Raw genomic sequence first — 24,936 nt, 5'->3', positions numbered from 1 at the left:
TTAATATTGGTAGCATTGGTGTCTAAGTACATGTGTCACACTCCTATCAAACCTAATTTACTTAGCTTTTCCGGGAATTAATGTCTTTACATGTGGGTTACGTGACCACGTGATTCATATCACAATCCGTCATGCAGGTATGTTCAATAAGCATGTACCCAACTCCAGAAATTTTCTTCATTTCCTCCCTTTTTGGTCAAGATTGATGCGTGGTTGCCTCGTAAAAACTGAATTCTAGGCAATTGTTTCGAGTAGGAGGGTGATCATTTGTCTTTCTCACCAAGCAGGGCATACAAAATGCCATGCATGGTACATGTGTCCAAAGTTTGCAGGATAGTTTGCTTGCAAAATGCAGTAACCAGGTCCCTAATTCATGGGATAATATTGCTTTTGCTAGACACATTATCCATCGTCTGTCCGATTTGTTAGAAAGATCTCAAACGAAGGCGCGATCGATGCGTATAACTTGTCTTTACCCACAATCGTTTTACTCAAAAAGGAATTGATACAGTGGTATAGATCATGATATCATCCATTTGGAAATAAAACACAACACCAATATGGGGAATTGTACCTGTGTCTTGAAAGGAAATGAACCCCAACCGATTCCAGGATGGATGCATATTTTCAAACCTTCAAACTGCTCAAGGGGAATCCTTTAAATTTCCTTTTACTTTATTATTCCTATTTCCTTTCCATGACAGCCATATCCAATATGGTGCGTAGCTGATCTTAACAAGATAGCAATCAGGAATTGGCAGAAGAAACTTCACTTTTCGGACCCAGCTGGGTCCCTCCTTCAGGACCACTAGTTGATTCATCCACTTCAAACATTGTCTTCTCCAGCTTTGGCATTATGGGAGGTCTTGTTCGTCGTGTGACTGTCATCTTCAACCCTTCTGTTGTGTGAATTGTTGCTCCTGTTGTCATTCCAACCTGTAGAAAGATTATTTCTTCAGATATATCCAAAATACTGCATCTTGTTTTTCCTTTTTCCAATCTTTTAATATTCTGGTTGGATTTGAACACAAGTGTAATTATATGATGTTCTACAGACTGATGAGTACAATTAGATGACAAATCGTTTTAAGTGCTCCATGAAGCAAACCTCAAAGTTTTAAACCTATAGGAGCAATCTGAATTGGATTTGCAACCTATTTTTTGTTTCAATAAGATCCACAATGCAGCAATGGATCTCATTTAGATATTTCCATTAGTTTCAGTTAACATAACTATTGAGTAATCAAGCAAAACTCATACGACTTCTCTTTTCCTATACAAAAAAATAAAAAAATAACCCATGAATTTCCTAGAACACTGACAGTGATAGAACATATTATATAAAAAAGCATGAAGGGTATAGTTCGGTTTTGTTAACTGAAACTGACAGATCGACCTAATTGAGAATATTGACACATTGGGGATTCAAATGAAATTCAAAAAATACGTTGGAGACCCAACAAAGAATACTTATATTGGTTTGGGAACTTTTGGTAAGTTTGCCCTAAGTCACGCTTTTTTTAACGTGAAAACTTACCTGTAAAGCTACTCTTGACATGTTTTTAGCGACAATAGACTCAAGTGATCAAAGGCATATAAGTGTTGGGGGCTATGTTTTGATTGGAAACATATTAGCAAGATATACTACCAAATACAGTTTTTGCTAGCCGCATGTTTTTTTAATCAAGATATATAGGAAGACAAACTAGCCTCTAGGTCCTAACTTAAGGGACAATGGTTCTGTTACAGCTGGGGAAGTATTGTACAACTATTATAGTCATTATAGTGCAGTTTAAGGGTGGTCGGCAGGTGCATGGACACGTGTAATGCATGTGGGAAGGAGTATATAAGGGTGGAGAGGATTACATAAAGGGCACAAAAGAAATAACAGAATCATTTAACTCTTAATTCTCTGTTTCTCTCTTCTCCTCCCCTGCTTCTTACCTTCTGCTTCATTTTGTTAAGCCAAGCTTAACAGGTTCAGATTCAGAGGATGTGATCGAATTCTTTATGATTTTTGTAACCTTTTTTTATTTGAGTTTTTTAAATTAAGAAAAGCTCATGGTAATTTTTTGGCGCATTAATTCACTAACCTTTACGATAATTAGTTTAATATTTGGATTGTTGATATTTCTGCAAGTTTGCATGAAAATATCTACTAGGAGAATGATCTTGGGAACAATTATACTTCACTAGAGACAGATCAGAGAATGAGTTAAAAATTTAAAGACAAGTTGAATTAATTTCCCCAACTTTTATACTCATCAAAGAATACCGTGTTATTAAGTTTATGTTTGAACTAGTTATAAATTATTCTCTAATTTATTGAAATGAATAAATTAGTTCTTTCTATGATGAGAAATAATTTGACAGTCCTTCTACCAGCATTTACCTAACAGATTTGTTACTTTTTACATAAATACCTAGACTCTTTTCATGTCTAGATAGCCTCTATGTTCTCTCCTCATTTCTCTCACTCCATACTCCATCGTCACCACCATATCGAAGAAGTACAAGTAGAGAAACCACAACAAAACCCCAGATCTTGTAATAGGATTTAACTCAACTGGTAGAAATCTGTACAGTTCCACTGAAATTTACATATACAAGGAAGAATTAATGTTTCCATCTCAACATGGATAGCAAATTGCTTTTCTCACACAAATTCACTTAATTCTATCCCTACCGATGGTGATTGTTGTGCTAGTAATGGAAGAGAGAGGAGGGGAGGGAGAGACAGAGGTGAAGATGAAGAAGTGAATAAAGGTTGGCAATGGTTGCTATTGTACTGGCTAAGGCAAAAGGAAGAGGTGAGTCCGAGGTAAAAAGAGGAGGTTGGCAATGGACACTGATAAGTTTTGGGCAGAATCATTGGCATGTGAAATCTGAAATCTAATTTTGTTGTCTATTTGTTCAGGGACCTTTATTGTGGTTTTTTATTTTCCTTTTTCTTTTTGGTTTTCCAGGAAAAGATGACTGGATTTTGAAATCTAAAGGAGCTCAAAAGGCATAAGCTTGGATTTTCTTAATTATAATAATAATTTTTTAAAATTCTTTTCCTTTTTCTTTTCAATTTATATATTTATTAATCGAAAAATAAAAGAGAAATAGGTGATAGGAAATAAATAATTAGAAGAAAGGGCTTTTTTGAAAAAACTACTAAATCAATGACACCACATCACCATATTTATCAAGGAAGAATAACGAGATACTAAGTAATCAATCGATACAAAACCACAAGTGTTGAATTATTTTTCATAAAAGAGGGACTAATTAATTAAACTATAGGAACTAATTTATAGGTAAGACTTTATACTAAATGTTTAACTATAGTCAATTCAAGCAACAAAATTATATGACGTACCGGTGGTGCTCCAAGTGCCACTTGAAAGTTAAATCTCCGAACAAGCATGGAAACGGCCACTACAGCCTATAAATCAGTGTAATGAACAATTAGCTTTTACATTGCAAATCACAAAACGATTGAATGAGAAACATCACAAGTTCCAGTAAAGGATAATATGACAGTAAATCATGTTATATTGAATCCATCTGGAAACAAATTACCTCAAATGAAGCAAACATGTCACCTACGCATTTCCGTGGTCCTCCACCGAAGGGCAAATAGCTGGAACAATGTATAATGGTGTCATTGACTTGCATAAGGATGGGGATTAAATATTATGTCGTCGTGACTAAAATAGCAACGTGAAAATAGCTGCTATCACTGGAAAAACAAAAAAGCATAATAGTTTCTTGGAGAATAACTAAAGTCCAAGTCCATAATGCAAACTAAATTAGGACACTTTTGAGGTTAGGTATGCCTCTTGCTTCTTAGATGACGATGCCCTTTGAGAAAGCCTATGGTCACTGGGTTGGATTTGCTTTAACTTGCGAGGACTACGTAACAAATATACCTAGTAGGTTTGGGGGAGGTATTAAGCTTCAGGCAGCCATTAAATACTTGTGGCAAAACAGCAGACCTCAAGTACCATATCGAAGAATTAGACATGTTGTGGAACACAGCATAACTTGATTAAAAATGCACTAATAATGATCTTGCTGGTCTTGGAAAGCATACGAAATGACCAGTGACCATGTATTTCCCAGAAAACCTACAAGAAGACTTTGGCCTGGCTGGTTCCGAGGAACACAGCCAACTTCAACCACCCTCTAGTACCACGACCACAAGGACAATTCCATTTATCACCAGAACTACCATCTAGTTCCACAGCCACATGAACAATTCCATTTCTCACCAGAACACCACATCATTTTCAACAAACACATACCAGAAAACAACAACACATAAGCACCCAAAGGACACCTCAAATACAAACCTAACAACCCCAACAAGGCCTGCCTACTCCAAACTATACCACAAACACCAACCAGCCTAGAAAACCCAAACTGCTTTACAACCAAAGCAGGGCCACCAAACATATTGACTTTGATTTTAAAAAATAGGAAATTAGCTCATTTAGTTCTTAATATTTATGTCTAGTCTTCAGCTTTCCCCTACAAGTGTAATTGCTTCCAATTTATCCATAAATATATGGTCATCCTCCAATCTATTTTATCTCATATATTTTCATCCAAATTGGCAAAAATACCCTCATATGAAAAAACCAAATCTAACCTAATTTATTAAAAAAAAATAACCATGAAAAAATGAAGGGATTTGAATGCAATATGAAAATTTGCTTTGTTTTTTCAAATATATTTATTTTTAATAAATTGGAGGTTTTGAGTTTTTCAAGTAAAGGTATTTCTATTGGTTTGCACAAAAATATCCACATGAAGGATAAAATGGCCAAGAATAAATCTCATTGTTGTGATGAAAAAGTGTCCCTAGACCACAAATATATGAGCAAGCATTCATATAGAAGATGCCACTATAGAAGAGGTAAGATAAGGTAAATATTGTTATGACATAGAGGTGTATGAGGATGAAGTCAAACATAGAGGTGTATGAGGATGAAGTCAATCATGTTTCTGTTAACACCGTTGCTCTAGCTTTCAAACCCTTAGGGTAACGGGCAGGATTAACACCAAGGTCTTGCATATAAATATGGTCAAAAGGCCTTGTGGAAATGTTTTTATAGTGCAACTCAAAAATTATGTCATGATTTTAGGGGTTTAGTGCTATCTATTTTTGGAGATGTAGTGTCCAACAGCAAAGACCTGGGGTGTCCTTATAGATGGGATGGAAAAGAAACTAGTTTTACAAGGCTCTACTGATGCTAGTCTACAATTTATAGAGATCAAGTATATGCATAAACTCCTATTAAATACTTTTGAAATGACTAGAGCACAACAATGTAGCAAAAAAATGATGGACAAGAAGGTTGTCTCCTATCTCAAATCAAAGAACAAGATTCTAGCTTATCTAAAATATTTGTTGAGTATCAAGCAGCTTTTGCAGAGCTTACTAGGTTGCCTCCTGCAAGGATACATGATCATGGAATCCCACTAATGGAAGAAGAACCAATGAGTTTTACACCTTTTTATTGTTTACAAAAAGATGTACTAGAAAAGGTTGTTACTTAATCAATACAATTTTGCATAATAAAACCCAACAACAGACTATATTTTCCCAATGGTTTTGATTAGGATTAAAGACAACACATATAGACTCTACGTTAATTACAAGGCACTCAACGACTATAAATACAAGGCTTTATGTTTTCAAATAATTTATTTTAATTTTTTAAAAATCTTATTTCTTAAAAAAAATCTCTTAAATTTTAGTGATGTGTAATTTCAATTCAAACAACATAACAATAGATTACTACGAAGTTAGATGATTTTTGTCTTAGTAAAGCATAATTTTTCATAATCAAATAGTTTAATATGTCCAATCTCACAAAACAACACAATATATGACACAAACAAAAACAACACGAAAAAACAACAAGAAAAAAAACACAAAATTATGCTAAAAATGGAATCACATAGAAATTCTAAATTGAAATTTTATTACTTAATATTTTCTATTCAGATAGTATAACTCTCTAAATCGTTTAAAACTCCTTAAATATATCTAAAAATTAATCTAAACAAACTAAAAAAACTTGAAAATAAATAATTAGTAAAATTCTTAAACAAAGCTTGAAAAATAATAAAAGAGTTCTAAATCAAATATAAAAAAATCCTCAACCAGTTATAAAAGTATAGCAAATCTTGAACATTAACTTATGAGCATTATCGAAAGGTCTTCCAGATTTTCAATTACTGTGATATTTTAACCTTATACATAACAATGTCTCTAGAATTTTCTGGTAAAATTTCAAATCGATCCAATGATCAAATTAAAAATTATGTTTAATAACATAAAACTACATGTAAGGGAAAAAATCTTCTACATCGGTGTCCTTGTGGTGGAAAAAACTTCTCATTGAGTTCAAATTGTTCATGCCTTAATCTCATGGATGTCCAATCAAGACTTTTCATCCCTTTTTCTTTCTTCTCTTCAAGTATATAATAATTTGACATCAACTTCAAACTCTTCATCTTAAAATTTGTATAAAAGACAACAATTTACATATTATTTATCTTCCATTGACTTCTAGAGTAATGAATTGCAAACCTTAAACTTATTTCATCAATACGTGTAGTGTTCATATAACCTATGAACACATCTACATTTATGATAACAATAACCTTGTAATCAAATGATCAACATAGTCAAAATCAATAATTTTTTTAGCACCTTTTATGTTTTCCTTGCACTTAACCTCTATCTCATCAACAAGAACATCATCAATGATATCATTAGCATAATTATCATAAATTGGTGGAGAATATCAATTCGCGTCTATCTTACCATAAAAAAATTCATCAAAATCTCCACAATACTCATCCCGATCAAGAACTTACTTTCTCTATTCATGCTTTTGAAACGGGTTATCAAAACAAGTAATGGATCCATGATCCCCCAAGCTCCTCACCTCCACCAACCGACAAGTTAATTTTGCAATTTGTCTTTGCATGTTTTCTATCACTAGTTCCTAAACATCTCTTTTTAATTTTGTTAATTCTCTTTATGTCTTCTATCACCAACTCCTAACGTTTCTCTTATGAAAGAGGACCTCTTCATCTCCTCTTACCTTAACACGTTCTGCTGTACGACTTCTTTCAACTATTATTATTTAAAAACATACAACAAACAAAATAACTTGGGATTTTAGCACATAGTAAGCAATAACTTGGGATAGTTGGGCTTTGATACTAACTGGCGTAGATGAAAACTACACAAGAAAGACAGCAAGCACAAGAACACAAAATTATGCTAAAAAATGGATCACATAGAAACATTAGTTTGAAATTTCATTACTGAATATTTTTTGTCCAGGTGATCTACCTCTATAAGAAGTTTACAACTCCTTAAGTAAATCTAAAAATTAACCTAAACAAGCTAGGAAGCCCGGAAAAAAAAAAAAGCAATAAAAATTCTAAACAAAACTTGAAAGATAATAAAAGAGTTTTAAACCAAATAAAAAACAAAAATCTTAAGCCAACTAGGAAAATATAGCAAATGCCGAACATTAACTTGTTGGCATTACTAGAAGGCCTTTTTTATTTTCAATACTGTGAAATTTTAACACTATAGAAAATAAAACCTTTAGAATCTCCTAGCAAAGTTTCAGCTCAATCCAATAATCAAATAAAAAATTATATTCAGTAACAAAACTATGCATTAAAAAAATTTCTTGCATCAACATAATAAAGCACAACACAACATGCATGGCCCAAACAAGCCCTTAGTCTTTGATGGCGAGTTACCTAAAGCCCAAAACTTGGGAGCATATGGGCGGCCCATTGTTTTAAATTAGGTGACCTTTTTCATATAACAATTCAACCTATTTTCTTTTGGCAAGAATGGCCCAACACTTCAACCTATGCTTAACTCTATCTTTCTTGTAATAATTAAAAAATATTTCTACTTCTTTAAAAAATCACTAGTCTTGAAATTTTCCTTCAAAATGAAATCAAAATATTATGGTTTAAGCATGCAACAACCTAAAATATTGTGCCAATTAAACTTACTCTCCTAATCCATGAATTGATCCAAGTTTATCCTACTCAAATCCAATATCACAATATGAATGTTCCATGTTTCTGGTAACTATATTTGGACAGTTTTGATGAATGCCATTAAACTCCTTAACCTAGGCCTTCTAAGCAAAATGTGGACATAATCCATAAAAATCCTATCACGCTAAAAAATTTGCTAATACTATCAAGCTTAGTTGTTTTTCTAAAAACATCACTTCATGGAAAATTAAGGAATCATTTTTTTAGAATTAAGGAATCATGTTTATTGAATTCAAATTTTCCAGATTATAAAAAAGGATTTGCTTGGCTTATATTTAAAATAACTGGAAAAGGATTGATTTACCCACAAACTATGTTTGTCCCAATTGAGTCCCGATCAATTGATTGTCCAAATTGAGCTCCTTTTCTAAGGATTGGTTCAATTAACTTCCTATTGTTACCTAGACTTGAAAAGTCTATTGATTTTCATGAGATTCACATGTGCATTTAGTTTTAGTTAGGCCTTGGCACAAAACAGATGCTTCATAAAACATTTGGGGCTAAATATTCATGACAAGTAGCTATTGCTACTATAACTCAACCACATGATGCATGTGAATGAACGACTATAAAAAGAGATTTTCATCCCTTTGTGTGTTAAAAGGCTCAAGCAAACATGGTTTGATTTTTAGCTCCACGATGATTCAAGGGAGCCTCAAGTTCATGCCAAAAATAGGCTAAAGTTAAAGGCACATACGAAGTCATGTGCAAAATTAATGCATTCATTAATAATTCATGATAAAGGTTAATTGAGTAAAATCTCAATAAATGGGGTACTTGGTGGAGAGAATAGATGGCTTTGGGAGTCAATTAGGATATATATAATAGTTTGAGAGCAAATTTTTCCCTTCTCATAAAATAATTAAAGAAATGAAAATTAAGAATTAGTTGAACTAAATTAGAGAATAAAAAACATGTTTTTCCAAGAAAACAATTTACACTTTCATCTAATAAACATGTTTCTATGACTTTCTTTTTCTTGGAAAAAAATTCTAGCTTTCTCACAAATAAACAAAATTTAGCTTTTTCACCTCCTCTTGAGAACCAAGCTTCTTGGTAACAGCAGCATCTATTGCTGTTATACAAAGCTTCACGCAACATTGGACACTAGTCCAGAATGTGCCTTTTCTTTGTCATTCTTCCTTGACCTATCTAGACATCATTACCTGATGCAACATCAATCTCTCTCCAACCGTAAGAGCTAATTCAATCTTCTTGCCATCCTTACTACGTGACCTATACAATTCAAATTCACCATCCTCAAAATTCCTGCTTCTGCCTCAACCATGTTTGTTCTTCCATCTTGCCTTTTTTTTAGACGTTCACGAGACCAATGGTCACCATACAACAAGAAACAGCTATCCAGAATATAAAGCCCTTTGTTTATTTGGAGGTCAATCTTTTAACAATCCAAATCAATTTTTGTGGCCTTTGCAAAGCTGTTTGGATAAGATCCATGCTGTTTTGGATTCATAAAGAGCATTCGATACTTCAGCAGCAATAGAACCCATTCGTTCATCAAAACTCTTCTTTACAAATGCTCTTTTAGCTTTTCCTGCTAAATTGATAAGCCCCCTCCACAGTCCAAACCCTATATGCCAATAAATGACCCCAAATTAATTTTTTTTCCCCAACAAGAATTGAGATGTAACAACTTTTTCAGGTTATGTCAAACCATTCTGCAAATACAACTCATCAAAATCTCTCATACACACCTCCAATAAATGACCTTTTGTCACATATTTTGGTAACCTCTATAACAAATTCTACTTGTAAGCAACAGATAAGAACATTTCCTTCAATTAGTTTGCTATGTTCGCACCATCAAATTCCTGACGACAACCACATTTCCTCTAACCTGTCCCACCAACCATCAAAAACACCACTGTAACAAGATATATGCAGTCAAAGAAATTATCCATCATAGCCAATTTAAAAGATGATTCGGACCTTTTTAACTAGCAAAGCCAGCAACATCCATCTTAATCCCCGATCACAAAATCATGATTTACTTATGACGGTGACACCCTAGGATTAACATTTCAACATCGCCTCAATGCAACCCTAGTGGTTGTAGTTTGCTTTTGAAATCATCATTAAGAGGATCGACATCGTCATTCACAGCATGCAAACTATCTTTCCATGCCTCTGGGTCCAAGCCTTCATTCATGTTTCCTTTTGGACAAAACTTTGCTCATGTAGTCGATTTTTTCCCAACACACAACCATCAATAGATTGCTCTCAACACAACATCTACTATGTTAGGTAAGCCACTTATGTTGACAATCCAACATAAGATCATCCCTTTATCTCATGTTTAAACTCCCTAGTCTTGCCACAATCAATACATATTCCCGAGCCTCGAAGACATGCTTTGATCCAAAAACTTGGTGAAGCCAACACAAAGGACAAACCAATAGCACTAAAAGATTTTTTAGATCTAAACTTAACACTTAAATAAGTAAATAAAAAGTAGTAAAAGCATACAATATTTTACATAAGTCAATAAAAACTAACACTTGAATAACCTTAATATCAAACTCACCAAAATTTCCAACTTCCTTTCATGTACTCTTTTATATTAAAACACAAGAAAAAGGATTACCAACTAAAATCTCAAGGGAAACAAACTAAGTTTCCATAAAAAAAAATAAAGATGCATAAAAAATACTCCCTAAATCATCTCCAAACCATTTTTCTTTCCCTACACAAATAAATCTTATGCCTACTAGGTTCAATAGTTCCACCACAACCTATGAAAGAGACGTTGGCAATTGTTCTAGTTGTCGTCAATTTCAGGATCAATACCAACCATTAAAGCCTCAAATACTTGCATGCGTCCAAGATAATTATCACTAGTCAACATGTGTGGTTGACTAGTTTCTAGGGTTTGACTATGAAATTATTTGCAAGAATAGAAAGGATCACCTGGTGGGCTACTGCACCTTCCAGATCACCTGGTGACCTAGCTTACTAACTTTTGTCAAAGAATCATCTCAATTCAATAGCTTAAATTGTTAGGTAAGGTCCCAAGATATGATTTATATTATTTTCTAATACACTCTCTCAAGTAAAAGTCTTTTGGCTTGAAACTTGCACAAGCACACACTATCTTGTGATATTAATTAAGATCTCAAGATATGATTTTTATTATTTTCTAACATACTCTCTCAAGTGAAAGCCTTTTGGGCTTGAAACTTGCACAAGCAATTGCTATCTTGTGATATTAATTAATTTTGATTAGAAGAGAAAATGGGGGTAGTGAGATTCAAGTTTATGATCATTTGGTCAACTAGGCTTTGATATTATGTCAAATAATCATCTCAACTCAATAACTTAAATTGTTAGGTGAAGTCTTAAGATATAATTTATATTACTTATCCCCTCAATACATGTTGACTTAATCGATAGGGTTAGAGCATCTTAGGAAGCAGATGCTACTATCTAGACTCTTATCCCAAGAACTGGAAGCCAATCCAGGTTCATATCCTACTTATTTATGGCATCATGGTATTGAGCATAAGGGGCTAGTTGGTAGCAAGTCAAGGGCTAGCTGGTAATGGGGCAGGTTCCTATGATTCAACAAAACATTATCAAGTTATTACACAGGAATGTTGCAGGGGACCACTAGGAGATAACAATTACTCAAGGTGAGTGAGTTAGTCTTTTGGAAGAAACAATAGAAACACATCATGTGGTTTGTTAGAGCAACCTATAAACCTAACAAGTCAATCCGTTGCAAACCCTTTGCAGTCTCTACTAGTCACTAAGGCTTAACTCTTTGACATCATCATGGATCTTATTGAAAGTTTGTCAAAGTCTAATGGAAGAGGTGAGCTTCGTGCTTGATGGTAGATTGACTAAATGTGCCTATTTCATTAGTTTCTCGACCTTATTTGCACCAACAGTACCTAAATGCTTCATAGCAATCCCTTTATAGGATGCCAACCACAATCATCTTTGAGAAGGATCCTAATCCTTTTGGAAGGAACTTTGTTCTTCGAGAAAAGTGGAACTAGAGTCTCAACAACATACCGTCCATAGAGTAACAGACAAGCAAACATTTTCAATAAATATTTGGAGACCTAATTGAGGTGTATGACTATAGAGGCACCAACTGAATAGAACAAATGGCTTTACTTGCTGATTTGTGATACAATACTAACTACCATACTGTAAATAAGGTTTCACTGTGAAATTTTATATGCTCAACCTCATCGATCACAAACCCTATTTTGCTTGAGACTTTCCAGTTGAAGTATTTGACTCTTATTTGAATTAAAAAAGGAGAACATGATCAAATTATGCGGAGAATAATTCAAGGAACAACAGGGATGGTGCATATAGCTAACAAAGGAGGATTAAAAGGACCTTACAAGTTGGTGATCGGTTTCATTTAAGACAAAAACCTTACAGACATGGTATAAAGGTTTTTGCGCCGTTTCACAAGTTTAATCAAAGAACTATGATCCATTAAAAAATTACAAGGAGATACCAGTTATTCACTTATGTTCTTCAACCTGAATTCCAAATGGGAGAACTGCTACAATCTCTATTACTCTATACACTGTTGTGACTGAAATGAACTGAAATGAAGAAAAAAGATGAAGATGGTTGATGGCAAGAAAAATGAAAAAAAAAAAATTGGAAGTTCATTTCGATTAAGTGTCGTGATCACACTATCATGGCCAACAAAAATATTAATTGTTCATTATTTGGTTTACAAGGAGATCTTAACTCGAGTCTTGTAGGATATGAAGATGCAACATGCCTACTGAATTACAGCTCATTAGCAAGACTCTGAGTTTTTTATGACAATTGTACTATGAGTTAGAAAAGACTAAAAATGTAAAACTATAATAATACAAAATCATGTGATTTAGATGATAATTTGACACGAGAGGGTGTATAGTAACTGACCATTTAAAATATATTATGCAATGATTATTGAGAAAGCCATCAAGTCACAATGTTGCAATAAAATTGTTCAATGAGTTAGACAACCTAAATATTAGTGAGCATAACCACATAATGGTCGCAAAATAATTACCAATCTAACAACTTAATTGGCGGATCAAAATCACCATACATCTCTGTATGGTAGAGGGGTACAATTATAGCTTTTTTTTTATTGATAAGAGCTGGTACCAAATCAATTTGGTACAAGGACATATGGTGATTTTAATCCCTTTTGCTCAGAAACTTAGTCCTGAAAAGATTAATCACACTATGCACTTCCATCTTTGTAGTGTGTTCAACTAACTCAATTTGTTGATATTCATGCAAATTTATCCTCTCCAAATTGCATTAGAGCTGGGTTTTCTTTTTCTTTTCTCCCTTGCAATCAAGTTCCTAATTTGTTGTATGCAAACTATTTACTAGAGAGCTATGCATCATTTACATGATTTTGTTAGAAGCAATCAAACTTATTAGAATAAATAAAATTGAAATTTGCCACCTTTTCATTCTATTTGTAGACATGATGTAATAAAGTCACGGATGAAGTAAAAAATGGGTGAAATCCACTTAATTCATGCAATATGAGATAACATTGGGCAACATACCAGAAATTTTGGTTTGTTTCATTTGGATTGGGCCCGTCTAAAGGCCATCTATCAGGAATGAATTTATCTGCATCATCCCAAAGATTTGGACTGCGGTGGAGGTTCCAGATCGAAATAAATATATCCTCACCCCTGTCCACCAACAAGACAATAACATTAACTTTTGCATTCATCAATATTGTTGTTTGTTACTAAACCTTAGCATTTTAATCAATGATTATGAGGCAAATCCAGAAAATCATTGCGCAAGAATTCCATAGAAAAATGACAGTATAAATGAGATTGAGTAAAATTAATCAAACATCATCTTCCTTAATAAACTTCTTAGGGAATATAATTTCTAGCAGAAGTCTAATTTTGAAGCATCATAATAACATTTGTAATAATAAGAATAATGAAATGTGGATTGGGAATTTGGGAACAAGGACCGAACCTGTTGATGAGATAGCAAACAGTTAGTACCTATATAGGTTTGTAATGAACATTGATTGCAGTGAGAGAACTTTAGTGATGCAGTTAATGGGAATACATTAAATGTGTTACTAGATCCATGTGTTCTAAAATAGAAGGACATTGCCTTACTGAAACCACTACTCCATAACTTGTTAAAAACCTCTCCTATTTAGATCATAAATCAAAATATATTTGTAACTTGTTCGAGAGACTTTTGGTCTACTGACATGACAAAAGTTGGCAAAAGCAAACTGGACATTCAGATTACTTTCTTTCGAAATGGCTATGATTTCAATTAAGAGAAAGAAAAGGTCTGTTTACGACTTCCATGTAATTCATATTAGGAGATATTTTGTCTAGCTAGTGACAGTCTGGCCGTCTAGAAAGGAGAGATAACAAAGTCATACACTATCTAAATCTAAACCATGTGTTGGCATGACACCATACCTATGCTACTGTAGGATGAGAGATAGAGAAGTTTTTAGTTTTAGGCTATATTTGTCTGCAAAGTAATTTCTTTAAATTTCTTTTTTAAAAGTAATTTTTAAGGAAAGTGAATTTTTGAAAAATAAATTATTCTTTTTATGTTTGGTAGTGTTATGAAAAATAATTTATAAAATATTTTTCAGTATTTGGCTATGTTATGAAAAATAAGTTAGATAATAACTTATTAATGTTTTAATTTTTTTAATTTTATTAAAAAAATATGGGCCAAATCTGACAGATAAAAAAGTTGAAGGAGATAAAATTGAAAAAAAATTATAATTTCATAAATTATTTCAAATAAAAAAAATAGTAATAAAAAAATGAAGACCATATCTAATAGATAAAAAAAAAATTAAAAGATGATGAAATTAAAATAAAAGATTAATTTCATAAATTTTTTCAAATAAAATACATAGCAATAAAAAAAATAAGACCAAATATGATAGATAAAAAATTTCAATTTAGAAAAAAATAAGAGAAAAACAAATAGCAATTAAAAGAATAATGATCAAAGTTGGTATAAAATCAAATTCTAAGATACGAAATTGAAAACAAAATTAAAACAAAATATATAGCAATCAAAAGATTGGGGACCAAATTTGATATAATTAACAAATAACAAGATATTTTTGAATTTTTTTACATCTTCTTGAAAGTGTTTTCCGGCCAAAAAAAAAAAAACATTTTCCCGTAAACCAAGTCAAATTTTCATTTGATTGAAAAGTGTTTTCTATTAACCAACTTTTCTAATGATAAACAAATACAAGAAAGTTTGGAAAATAATTTTCAGATAGACAGGAACATAGTTTAAATTGAATTCTAGGTGACAAGTGTCATGGCATTTCTAAGTTTCCACCATATCAGTTGGAAATGGATGGCTAGATGCCCTGGCATCAAGGAGAAGAAAAAAAAGTGGTATTAATTCAACACTCATTGTTATAGTTGTCTTAGCTGAATTAAACATTAAAAGAGACCTGAATGTCATAACCAAACTCCCTATGTGGAATAATTTAATTTGGAGGCAGATTATAAAGGGTATAATTTGTTGTGAAAAAACTTAGAATGATTGAAGGGGCTAAAGAAACGATGAGCAACATGTTAATAAAATTGCAAGATGAAGAATACAAAAGCAGTAAGGCCCAGTTAGCAGATGGACAGATGATAGCGAATCCTATCACATAGACAATGAAACTGATACTCATTCCTTGCAGAGGAAAAGCAGACTCTTCTATATGAGAAAGCCATGTGCAAGAAGACTTTTTATCAAAAATTAAAATATTGTGGATTTGAAGTTTTAACATTGATAATCCATTGGGAACATGATTGAATTCCAAAATTTAAGTAATTAGTTGGCCGCCAAGAATATTGGAAGCATGGTATATTATAAGCACAATTATCTCTTAAGCTTGAGCTTAACAATTAAGCTCCATTATTCCAATAAGAACCCCAGTTGTTAATACTTTGGTTTCATTTGGAGGTCTCATGTCCAAAACCTAGAAGGAGTGGATCGGGTGAGGATATAGAGATGAGGAAGTGCTACTGCCCCTTATGTAGCCCAAAGCTTATTAGGCCTCCCAACGAATGAAGGTAAAAATAATGCACGAATGGCAAGTGTTCGAGCAATGTTGAAGTTTGTATTTCTAGTTAAGAAACATTAAAGATTAAATAAAAATGGTATAACAATCAATAGTTAAGCCTGAACTCAAACAAAGTAAAACATGGAAGTGTATTTGTAACTCCTATGGATCGTATCTTTGCTATCTGTATGGTAAAGTGTTATCAATTTATGGAAGCAATATCATAAGGGTATGATGAGTTCATAAAGTACAAAGATCATAGCCGAAATGGTTGTAGCACTCCACCGATAGAATGGCTTTGTAGTAGATCAAAAACTCATACGCATGAACTCTTAAAGGAGAGCACTACGTGGATTAATTAAACCCCAAGAGACCAACAACCATAATAAAATTTATCATCATCCTTAAATATAACAATCCTTAAATATAACAAAATGACAGTTTAATTCATTTTTCAGGAGTTAAAAATTTGAAATGGTGAGTTGCTAACCTAACAAGTTTCCATCTCAAGAAAAAACATTATCACAAAACAAAATGACCCCCAAGTGTGGAGGTGAATTGCTAACCCAATCATGGTATCAATTGGTTTTACCATTTTTTATAAGCACTTCAATTGTTATATTTGCAAATCTAAGAATATACACTAATTTACATTTATTTTGATAATACAACAGGGATTTAATATCTAAAATGACATAGAGGTGTTCTTTAATGGTTCTATTGATGTTGGGTTATTTGAGTTTATGTTGGCAATGAAAATGGATGAAGTTTTTGAAGTTGTTTACTACCGGCCCATAAACCAAATTTGCATGTCTTCATTGCAAGGAAAAATAAGTCTACAATATGTGGTTTTCAAGTTTAGAATATGATCTTTTCAAATTGTACAATCATGCATGCATTGAAGTTTTCTACACTAAGTTATGTCTGTTTTAGTTTTTAAGCTTTAAATATGTCAGTTTGTGTTTCTTAGAAGTCAATAAAGTGTGTTAGTTAACATTTGTCTAGTTTTCTATCAAAGTCATTTGTTTTGATCTTAATTATGTTATTTTGGGTTTTCTCTAGACTTGGAGGTTTGTTATTTTATATCTGTTTTAATTTTTAAAAGCTTTCTAAGTGTCTTTGTTTCTTATAAGTTAAGAACGTGTGCTTGTTAAAATTGAACTTGTCAATGTTTTATGTTTTTAACAACATCCATAAACATATTTAATTAATTCAGAATATAATAAAGTTGATAAAGATGAGAGAATAGATTTGTTCTTTCATAATAATTTAAAGAACATCTATGACATGAAAAGTAATGTAACTGATGTTAAAGGATTCCAATTCAAGGCTTGCATAAAGGATCATGAAAATGTTTTAATTGGACTTCCACAAGATCAGGAAAAGAACTATTTGAACTCGAGGATGAGTTTTTGTCAACCGGGGGAACATGGCACATGAATCTTCTAATGTCCTATTGATATGGGGTTACTTGAGTTTGTATTGGCAATGCAAATGGGTGAAGTTTTCGATGCATGGAAAAAATAAGTTTACAATATGTGGTTTTCAAGTCCAGAATGTGATCTTTTCATATTGGAGTTTTCTACAGGAAGTCATGTTTGTTTTATTTTTTAAGTTTTTTAAGTCTTTGTTTATGTTTTTTAGAAGTCAAAAATGTGTGTTAGTTAATATTTGTCTAGTATTTTTTTTGTCAAAGTCATTTATTTTAGTTTTAATTATGTTAATTTGGGTTTTCCCTATACTTGAAGGGTTGTTCCAAGTATACATTTATGATCCAGACCATATATAGGAATCTTTGGCAAATATTTGAATTGAAAGTCTTTGACTTGGTCTACCGACAAACTATCAAGTTTTGTATCTCTTTTATGAGAAATGAACTTATACCTTAACTCTATATATCTAAAGTGGTGATTTATTCTATATATTTAGAGTAGTGAATCTATCCTCTTATGTTTTGAATTTTAGAGTGTTTAGCGAAAAAATTTCTTTATATGTTAACTGTTATGTTTCCATATTCATAATATCTCGGTATCATAAAGGTATAACTGAAAATTTTGAATGTTAACTTTGAGTATGGATCATTAATTAATTGCATCCAATTCTATATGACATTGCTCATAAGCTGAATTTGTATTTTTTTTCTTCCTTTCTTTTTGCTTTTTTAGTTGTTGTCTTCCAATTCCATGTAACGAGAAACTAGATGCAGAAGAATTTGTTTTGCAATAGCATTCTTTTTTAATTTGAATTTGTTTTAACCATTTTTGTTTCCACAAGCTTATTTCGCATAAATTACCTTATTTGAAAAACAAGTATAAAAATGCCTTGTTCAAAGAAAAAAGATTTTATATGTAACCATGCAGCAAGTCAGTTACAATTCCTTCCAGAACTCCTTCCAAAGTCTTCCACAAAATTAGAAGGCAAAGTTCTTAAAAAAATACATGGTTTAATGACCTTTTTTAACCCTAAACTATTAAGGTTGTGGCGTATTAAGGAGTATACAGATTTGATTAGTTTTGTCCTCGAACTATAATGTTATTATTATACCTCCATTTAATTTGATCTTTGATAGTAACCAAGAACCCCTTTTTAAATATTCATATTTTGACATTTTTAATTGAATTGTTTTATAGATATTAATAAAGAAAATTAATTCATTTTCACAAATAATTTCAAAAAAATTTGAAGTCAAAATTTTGTTTTTTTTTTAATCTTCGGAGCAGGACAAGTTCAATAAATTATGAAAAATATAAACTAAACTAGAATTATCTCAAAGCACTAAGAAGGTTATGTGAATTTACAAGATAATATTAGTGTGGTTCTCAAAATGTTTGCGTAAATGTTCCTCAAAATTAACCTATATTAAGTTTGCCGACAAAATTTGGGACCATCCCAAATTTTTTTTCTACTTTTTTCAATATTTAATATTTAAGAAAAATATAAAAAAATGCTTCTTGATCTCACAATCTTTAAAATGTGAAAATTTCCATTTTTTTAGTATATTCAATTTTCATTAGCATGTGAAGATTTTCAACTTCAAATACCAAACTTGAATTATTATTTTCTTTTAAAAATGATTTTTATAAATGATAAAAGTTAAATCAATCAAAGAGACAATATTTGCCCAAAACATAATAGTTGAATAATAAAATTAACCAAATTAATAATTCAGACCTCAATGTGCCAAAACCCTAATAGTTTAGGGCAAAAGAAGCCATTGAACAAGGAGTAAATTATTATTTGATTCGTGTATGGCTAAGCTTACAAACTAGTAAAATAATTACTTGGTCTCTTTAATTTAAAAAAACTAAATATTGAGTCCATGTGTTTTAATATTTGATTGTAACTTAACAATTTTGTTGGTTTTCATGACAATTATTATTTTTTTTTTTCTATAATGTCTGTCATCTATAATCAAATTTTACAATCTCACCGACTATAAACAAAATTAAAGGCATTTAAAAATGATAATTTAAAAAATTAAAAAAGAATTAATATTTAATTTTGATCAAGGACTAACTTATGCTTTTCAAAACCAAAGAGACTAAATTATAATTTACTTTTTAAAAAAATAACTTACAGTAGAAAACCATGTGTGGGCATGGAGAAAAAGAACATAGATACTCTTTTCTCTTGGAAATTCTCTGGTTTGGCTTTGGACGGGTGCTTTCGTTATAGTGATTTCACGACAACAGGTGTAACGATATAGAAAGGTATTGGAGATTGTGGAGGGCAATTGAAAGTGATTCAACGAGAAGGTCCTAGGAATTTGAACACGGCTTCATGAAGGTATGAATTTATGTTTATTGTTTGATTAACATGAAGTACTTCAATACAATACGGATTAGAGAACAAAATTTAGACTAACAATGGAAAACAAAAATCTAGACTAAAAAATGAAGGAAAAGCTCAATAAAATCTGTTTCATATCCTTGAGTAAAAAAAAACCCTCCGCAATTTACTTTCTATTCTATAATTAAAATCTCTCTTGGATAAACACCATGTGTTTTCTTAGTAGAAAATCTTTACTCCATCTTCACAATAATTTGATTTGAATCCAAAAATACTGACAACAATGCTTTTGAAACTCTTGATACTAGCTGATTTTGGGATTTATAAGGCATATTAGCATTTATGTTTTCGGATTAGATACCACAATCTACTCTCTCAGTTGTGCCTGAATTTCAATGAAACATGTCATGCTCTAGATGAGAAAGTGACAGAAAAATGCATATCCAATAACCAGAAAAATTCAGAGTTGACTGTGCATTAGTGGAATTACCTTTCTATGGGGTACTTTCCGAGCATGTCACCCTCAAGAGAGCGACGAATTAAGACTGGTGGTTGTGGATAGAGCCTCAATGACTACAAAAAGATTGGGAAATAAGACTTCAAGCCATAATGTGATACGAAAGATTCACTAGAAAATAAATATGAAAAGAACAATGTTAGTCTTCTTACTTCATTAATTACTCGAGTTGTGTACTTTAGTTTCTTCATGTCTTCTATGGTTGGAAATCGATCCCCTAGAACACAATCAACCTAAATATTACAAAGAGAAATAGTTAAGATAAAAATCATAGGACTGGAAGATTCAAAGCACGGTGCATGAAACTCTATGATACCTCATTTTGGAGCTTGGACATAACTATTGGCTCCTGCAACCATAAGAAAGAATACAATTACGATAATAACCTCCAATCATCATATATTTTGAGCCTGTGTGAATGCTTACCGGTGTATGCATCTAATCCTAGTTTGATGAGTTAATTTTTTTGCACAATGTTTAAAATAATATATTTTCCAAAAAGAAAAATTGTTGAAAAACTAGAAGGCTTCAAGATGGTAATGAAGATATTGGCAATGTATTAATTCTTTTGATCAATGTATCATTTTTTTTCCTAAAAAAATGCTTTGTTATATTTGCAATGTGCAAAAAAAACTTTAGAATCATGAACAACAACCACCACCAAGCTTCATTACAATCATGAACATAACATAGAAAATTTGGTAAAAAATTCAAAGAAATTGTAAACTTTAGAAATGAAAATGCAATAAAGAAAATGAGCAACATAATGAAATCACATTTGTATGTTCATGAAACAGGTGTCGAGAGAGGCAATCGAAGAAAGAAGAGTGTATATATAAAAGAGCATTAAAGTGCATGCTCAGTTCCTACATCACCGAACCTTGACTTTGCATTACCTTTGATAAAAGATAAAAGGTCCATGTTAAAACTGCAGCAGATGTTTCATGGCCAGCTATAAGCATTGTCATCAAGTCATCACGGAGTTGCTTGCTAGAAACCTGTAAATGGCAGTAAGAAAATTTGCATTTATTTGAGGTATCAGCAAACACTTGATTAGCAAATTGCATACATCATCTCCTGATGCCAGCAGGAAGTGGAGAATACTGGGGTCTTGTTCATTCATGTATTCCTCATGGAACTGTGGATCTTCTTCATCAACCATCCTCTGCAGATGCACACATAAGCATATGAAGTAGAGATAAAACAGCACAAGGACTAATCAACTTTAGGATGTGAATCAAGTTTGTGCTACAACATTACTAATAAACTGCATGCTAACATTAGCCAAGATAGGTGAATCCAATTGTTGAGTCAGGAATTCCAATTCAAAGCTTGATCTAGGTACGTCTTCAAGAAAGATGTTAACACTTCCAGATATGTCAAAGTAGGCATGAATTTAGTACTATCAAGGCATATTTACAGTTTCCAGGAACGAGGAACCAACAATGCAATATCATTGTCACATACAGATCCATTAGCACGTTCATAGAAATCATGTTTACATATCCACATGACAGATTCAAGTGAAGTGAGACAAGCAGTAATCACAAAACAAGCAGTCAATAACTATCTTCCGGACTGATTATTCCCAATGGCAGTAGCCTCCAATTGTTAACATACTAACAAGTGCTGACTGAACAGCCTGTGCTTTTATTTTTCCCTGTTTACATTCCTCCAAAATAAGTATCTTTGCACCATCAGAAATAAAATTAGATCAAGCAAAAGAGGTTCTTAACTGCTATCATACCCATGGATATGTTGCATCACCGTTACATTCATATAATAATACACACACCTACTTGTATACTAAAGCACAAAGCTGCTCAAATAATTGTCATCTTTACCTTGCAAATAGCAATCAGATCATCAAGTGTATCATTGATCAGTTTGAGTGCTGCAGCAACTTTCTTTTGCTTAGGTGAAATGTCTTTCCAAATTGGGATCTCCCATATTGGAATTGGTGCAACACTTCGATCCTCTGCTTCTCTCAAAACTGTGTAAACAGCCTGCAAAAGTCGAAATAGAGGAAACTAAATGTGTTAAGCAGTAACGTGCAGCAACTTCATGGAATGAAATGCACATCACTGAAAAATAAACAATAATGAGGTTTGAGAAAATAAAGATAAAATAGAAAGCAAAAAAAGTACCTCAACTATTCCAGTATCATTTGTTAGTGAATCAAAGTCATAATTAAATACTGCCCTGCCAATGATATCCAGTGTTAAACGGGAGAAGAGGGACTCCATCTCTACATCTTCTCCATAAAAAGCAGCTGCATCTAGCTTTTTGCAAAGCCTATCTGTTGCTTCTCCAAATAAGCTAATCATGGCTGCTACATACTACAAATGAAAGGATATGAAATCTATGACCAAAGGAACTAATTTAAGACTGTCGAGAAAGAACTTTTGAGGTTCACCCAAGGTGAACCAGCTCAATGGATCAAATAGTTTCTACATCTACATTTTGTCAGAGATCTTGCTAGTCATATGCCTCATGAATAAAGGTATGGTGCCAAAGGAATTTTTTGGTTTTTTGAACTCTTTTTTTTTTTTCCATTAAACTCTTCACTAAATAAAGCATAAGCATCGTGTGAACAGCTTAATATTGGCATTCTATGACAATAAATAGAGAAACTTTATACATTCAGAGTCTTATCGTGTGAATATAGACCAATAATATCAAAGCACCAACGAGTTAATCTTGAACCTGTAAAGTAATTAGAATACCTTCTGATGCAATGAGGGCACTATAGCACGTCTTCGGACACGCCATAGCTCCCCATCTGCTGGGATGAGTCCTTTTCCCATGACAAATTCTAGAATTTCTGCTAAGATACCCTGCATAGCAAGTAAAATGAATGTCAGTGAAAATGCTCGCACATCAACTTTTAAAAGAAGGAAGGAAAAGGTAAATGAATAGATGGAAAACAATTTACTTTAGAATAAGCCTTTGAATTGTCCCTCAGTATATGTTTGGCAATGGAAGGATCGGAAACAATCAAAAAGGACTGCAAACAAAAAAATGATGGACCAAAACCCATGACTGATTTGATATACATGCCCTTTAAGTAATCAGCTACAACTGATTTCAGAAATCTGATTTGAACAAGAAGAAAGAAACCTTGGGTCCAAAAGTCAGCCTAAAAATACCACCATATGTGAGGTAAAGCTCATACAAGGGTATGAAGAAGGGCTCACTCCTGATGGCGCTTATTTTCCCTTTCGCCTCTGGAATCTTCGGATAATCTTTGTCCAAGTCAACAGCCCATTTGAATAGAAAGTCCAGAATCTCATTTGAAATTCCCAATTTTGACAAGCCATTCCTCAATACAGATGGAAAACTAGTTGGAATGAGAAATAAAAGAGGAACAAATCGTAGTCACTATCAAAAATTAACCCGCTAGCACATTAAAAGCATAATAAAATAAAATACCCAGATTGCTGCACTGTGAACTCTCCAGAAGCAATCCTGGCAGACAATTCAGCCCGTCGTTTCTGCTCAAGAATCTTATCTACTTTCTTCACGCCATTGTCCACAGACTCCGGCTCTCTCCCATTTGAAGAAGAAGCACAAGCTAGAATGCTACTAAATTTATATTTCCCTCCTAAACAAAAACAAAATTAGAGAAAAAGTTTTACGTATAAACATAGAAAAAGATTAGATGGTAATTTTGTATATCAAGGTGTCAGCAGTCAGTAGTGAAGTTAAAGAAGAGAAGAATTAATAGTCAATTATATATTAGTGACTACCATATTGTATGGCAGGAAACGAAGATGAGGTGATGATGGGCGGGATTTGAAGCTTATGAACACAGATGGATGGTGATGATGGGACGTTAAGGAGAGAGATATTGGCAGCCATTTACTTGTCCTCTGTATGTGACAGACACAGAGTTCCAATGACACTGCTCATACGAACATCATCGGATGGTGCGAGTGTTTGTATGTTTTATCAACGCTGCCCAGACAAGAGAGCACAAGACAACATCTATAAATCATGCCTTTCTTATCATTATATGGCTGGCGCTCCTCGATTTCTAACCGCTACAAAACAAACTATTCCACTTGGAATCTTTCTACCAATATACCGAAGCTAGGCTTCGCTTTAAGTACAGTGGTTTAGTAGATAGGTGTTTGCTATACATGTATTTTTAGACAGTTGACCGCGTGCTGCCCGCTGAAAACTTTTCACAGTGTCGTAAACTTACGCTACATTTGGCATTTCGGTTTTCTTGAGAAAAAAAAAAAATAAATATATATTTAGATTATTTTAAAATATTAATATTAAAAATAAATTTTAAAAAGTAAAAAAAATATTATTTTAATATATTTTTAAATAAAAAATAATTTTAAAAATAATTATTATTATATTCTCTAACATTCACTTAGTCAAACTTACTTTAACAATAAAATCCATTAAACTACGATTAAGTTTCAAAATAAATCAAGTAGAG

At 32.6% G+C, this 24,936-nt stretch overlaps 1 protein-coding gene across 2 annotated transcripts; it reads right to left on the bottom strand.

Annotated features, from left to right (window-relative positions):
• Positions 1-454: 454 nt before the first annotated feature.
• LOC7477718 (protein LUTEIN DEFICIENT 5, chloroplastic) lies at positions 455-24,534 on the bottom strand. Of its 2 annotated transcripts, none has more exons than XM_052446466.1 (16): positions 24,233-24,534; positions 23,916-24,087; positions 23,604-23,805; positions 23,419-23,490; positions 23,210-23,320; positions 22,631-22,822; positions 22,328-22,489; positions 21,553-21,648; positions 21,380-21,481; positions 20,800-20,832; positions 20,636-20,716; positions 20,457-20,539; positions 13,662-13,793; positions 3,568-3,628; positions 3,365-3,430; positions 455-936 (listed from the first exon to the last, which is right to left on the bottom strand). In XM_052446466.1, the coding sequence occupies exons 1-16, from the start codon at positions 24,342-24,344 to the stop codon at positions 748-750; spliced, it is 1,866 nt and encodes a 621-aa protein (XP_052302426.1). In that variant the 5' UTR covers positions 24,345-24,534; the 3' UTR covers positions 455-747. The 2 variants fall into 2 exon arrangements, with proteins under 2 accessions (XP_052302426.1, XP_024439609.2); XM_024583841.2 differs by having other exon boundaries at positions 23,604-23,823; positions 24,233-24,532.
• Positions 24,535-24,936: the final 402 nt, after the last annotated feature.

This window comes from Populus trichocarpa, chromosome 13 (assembly GCF_000002775.5).
Source record: "Populus trichocarpa isolate Nisqually-1 chromosome 13, P.trichocarpa_v4.1, whole genome shotgun sequence".
Lineage (NCBI taxonomy): Eukaryota > Viridiplantae > Streptophyta > Magnoliopsida > Malpighiales > Salicaceae > Populus > Populus trichocarpa.
The sequence above is the reverse complement of the archived record's forward strand: the minus strand, read 5'-3'. Positions and strand labels throughout refer to the sequence as shown.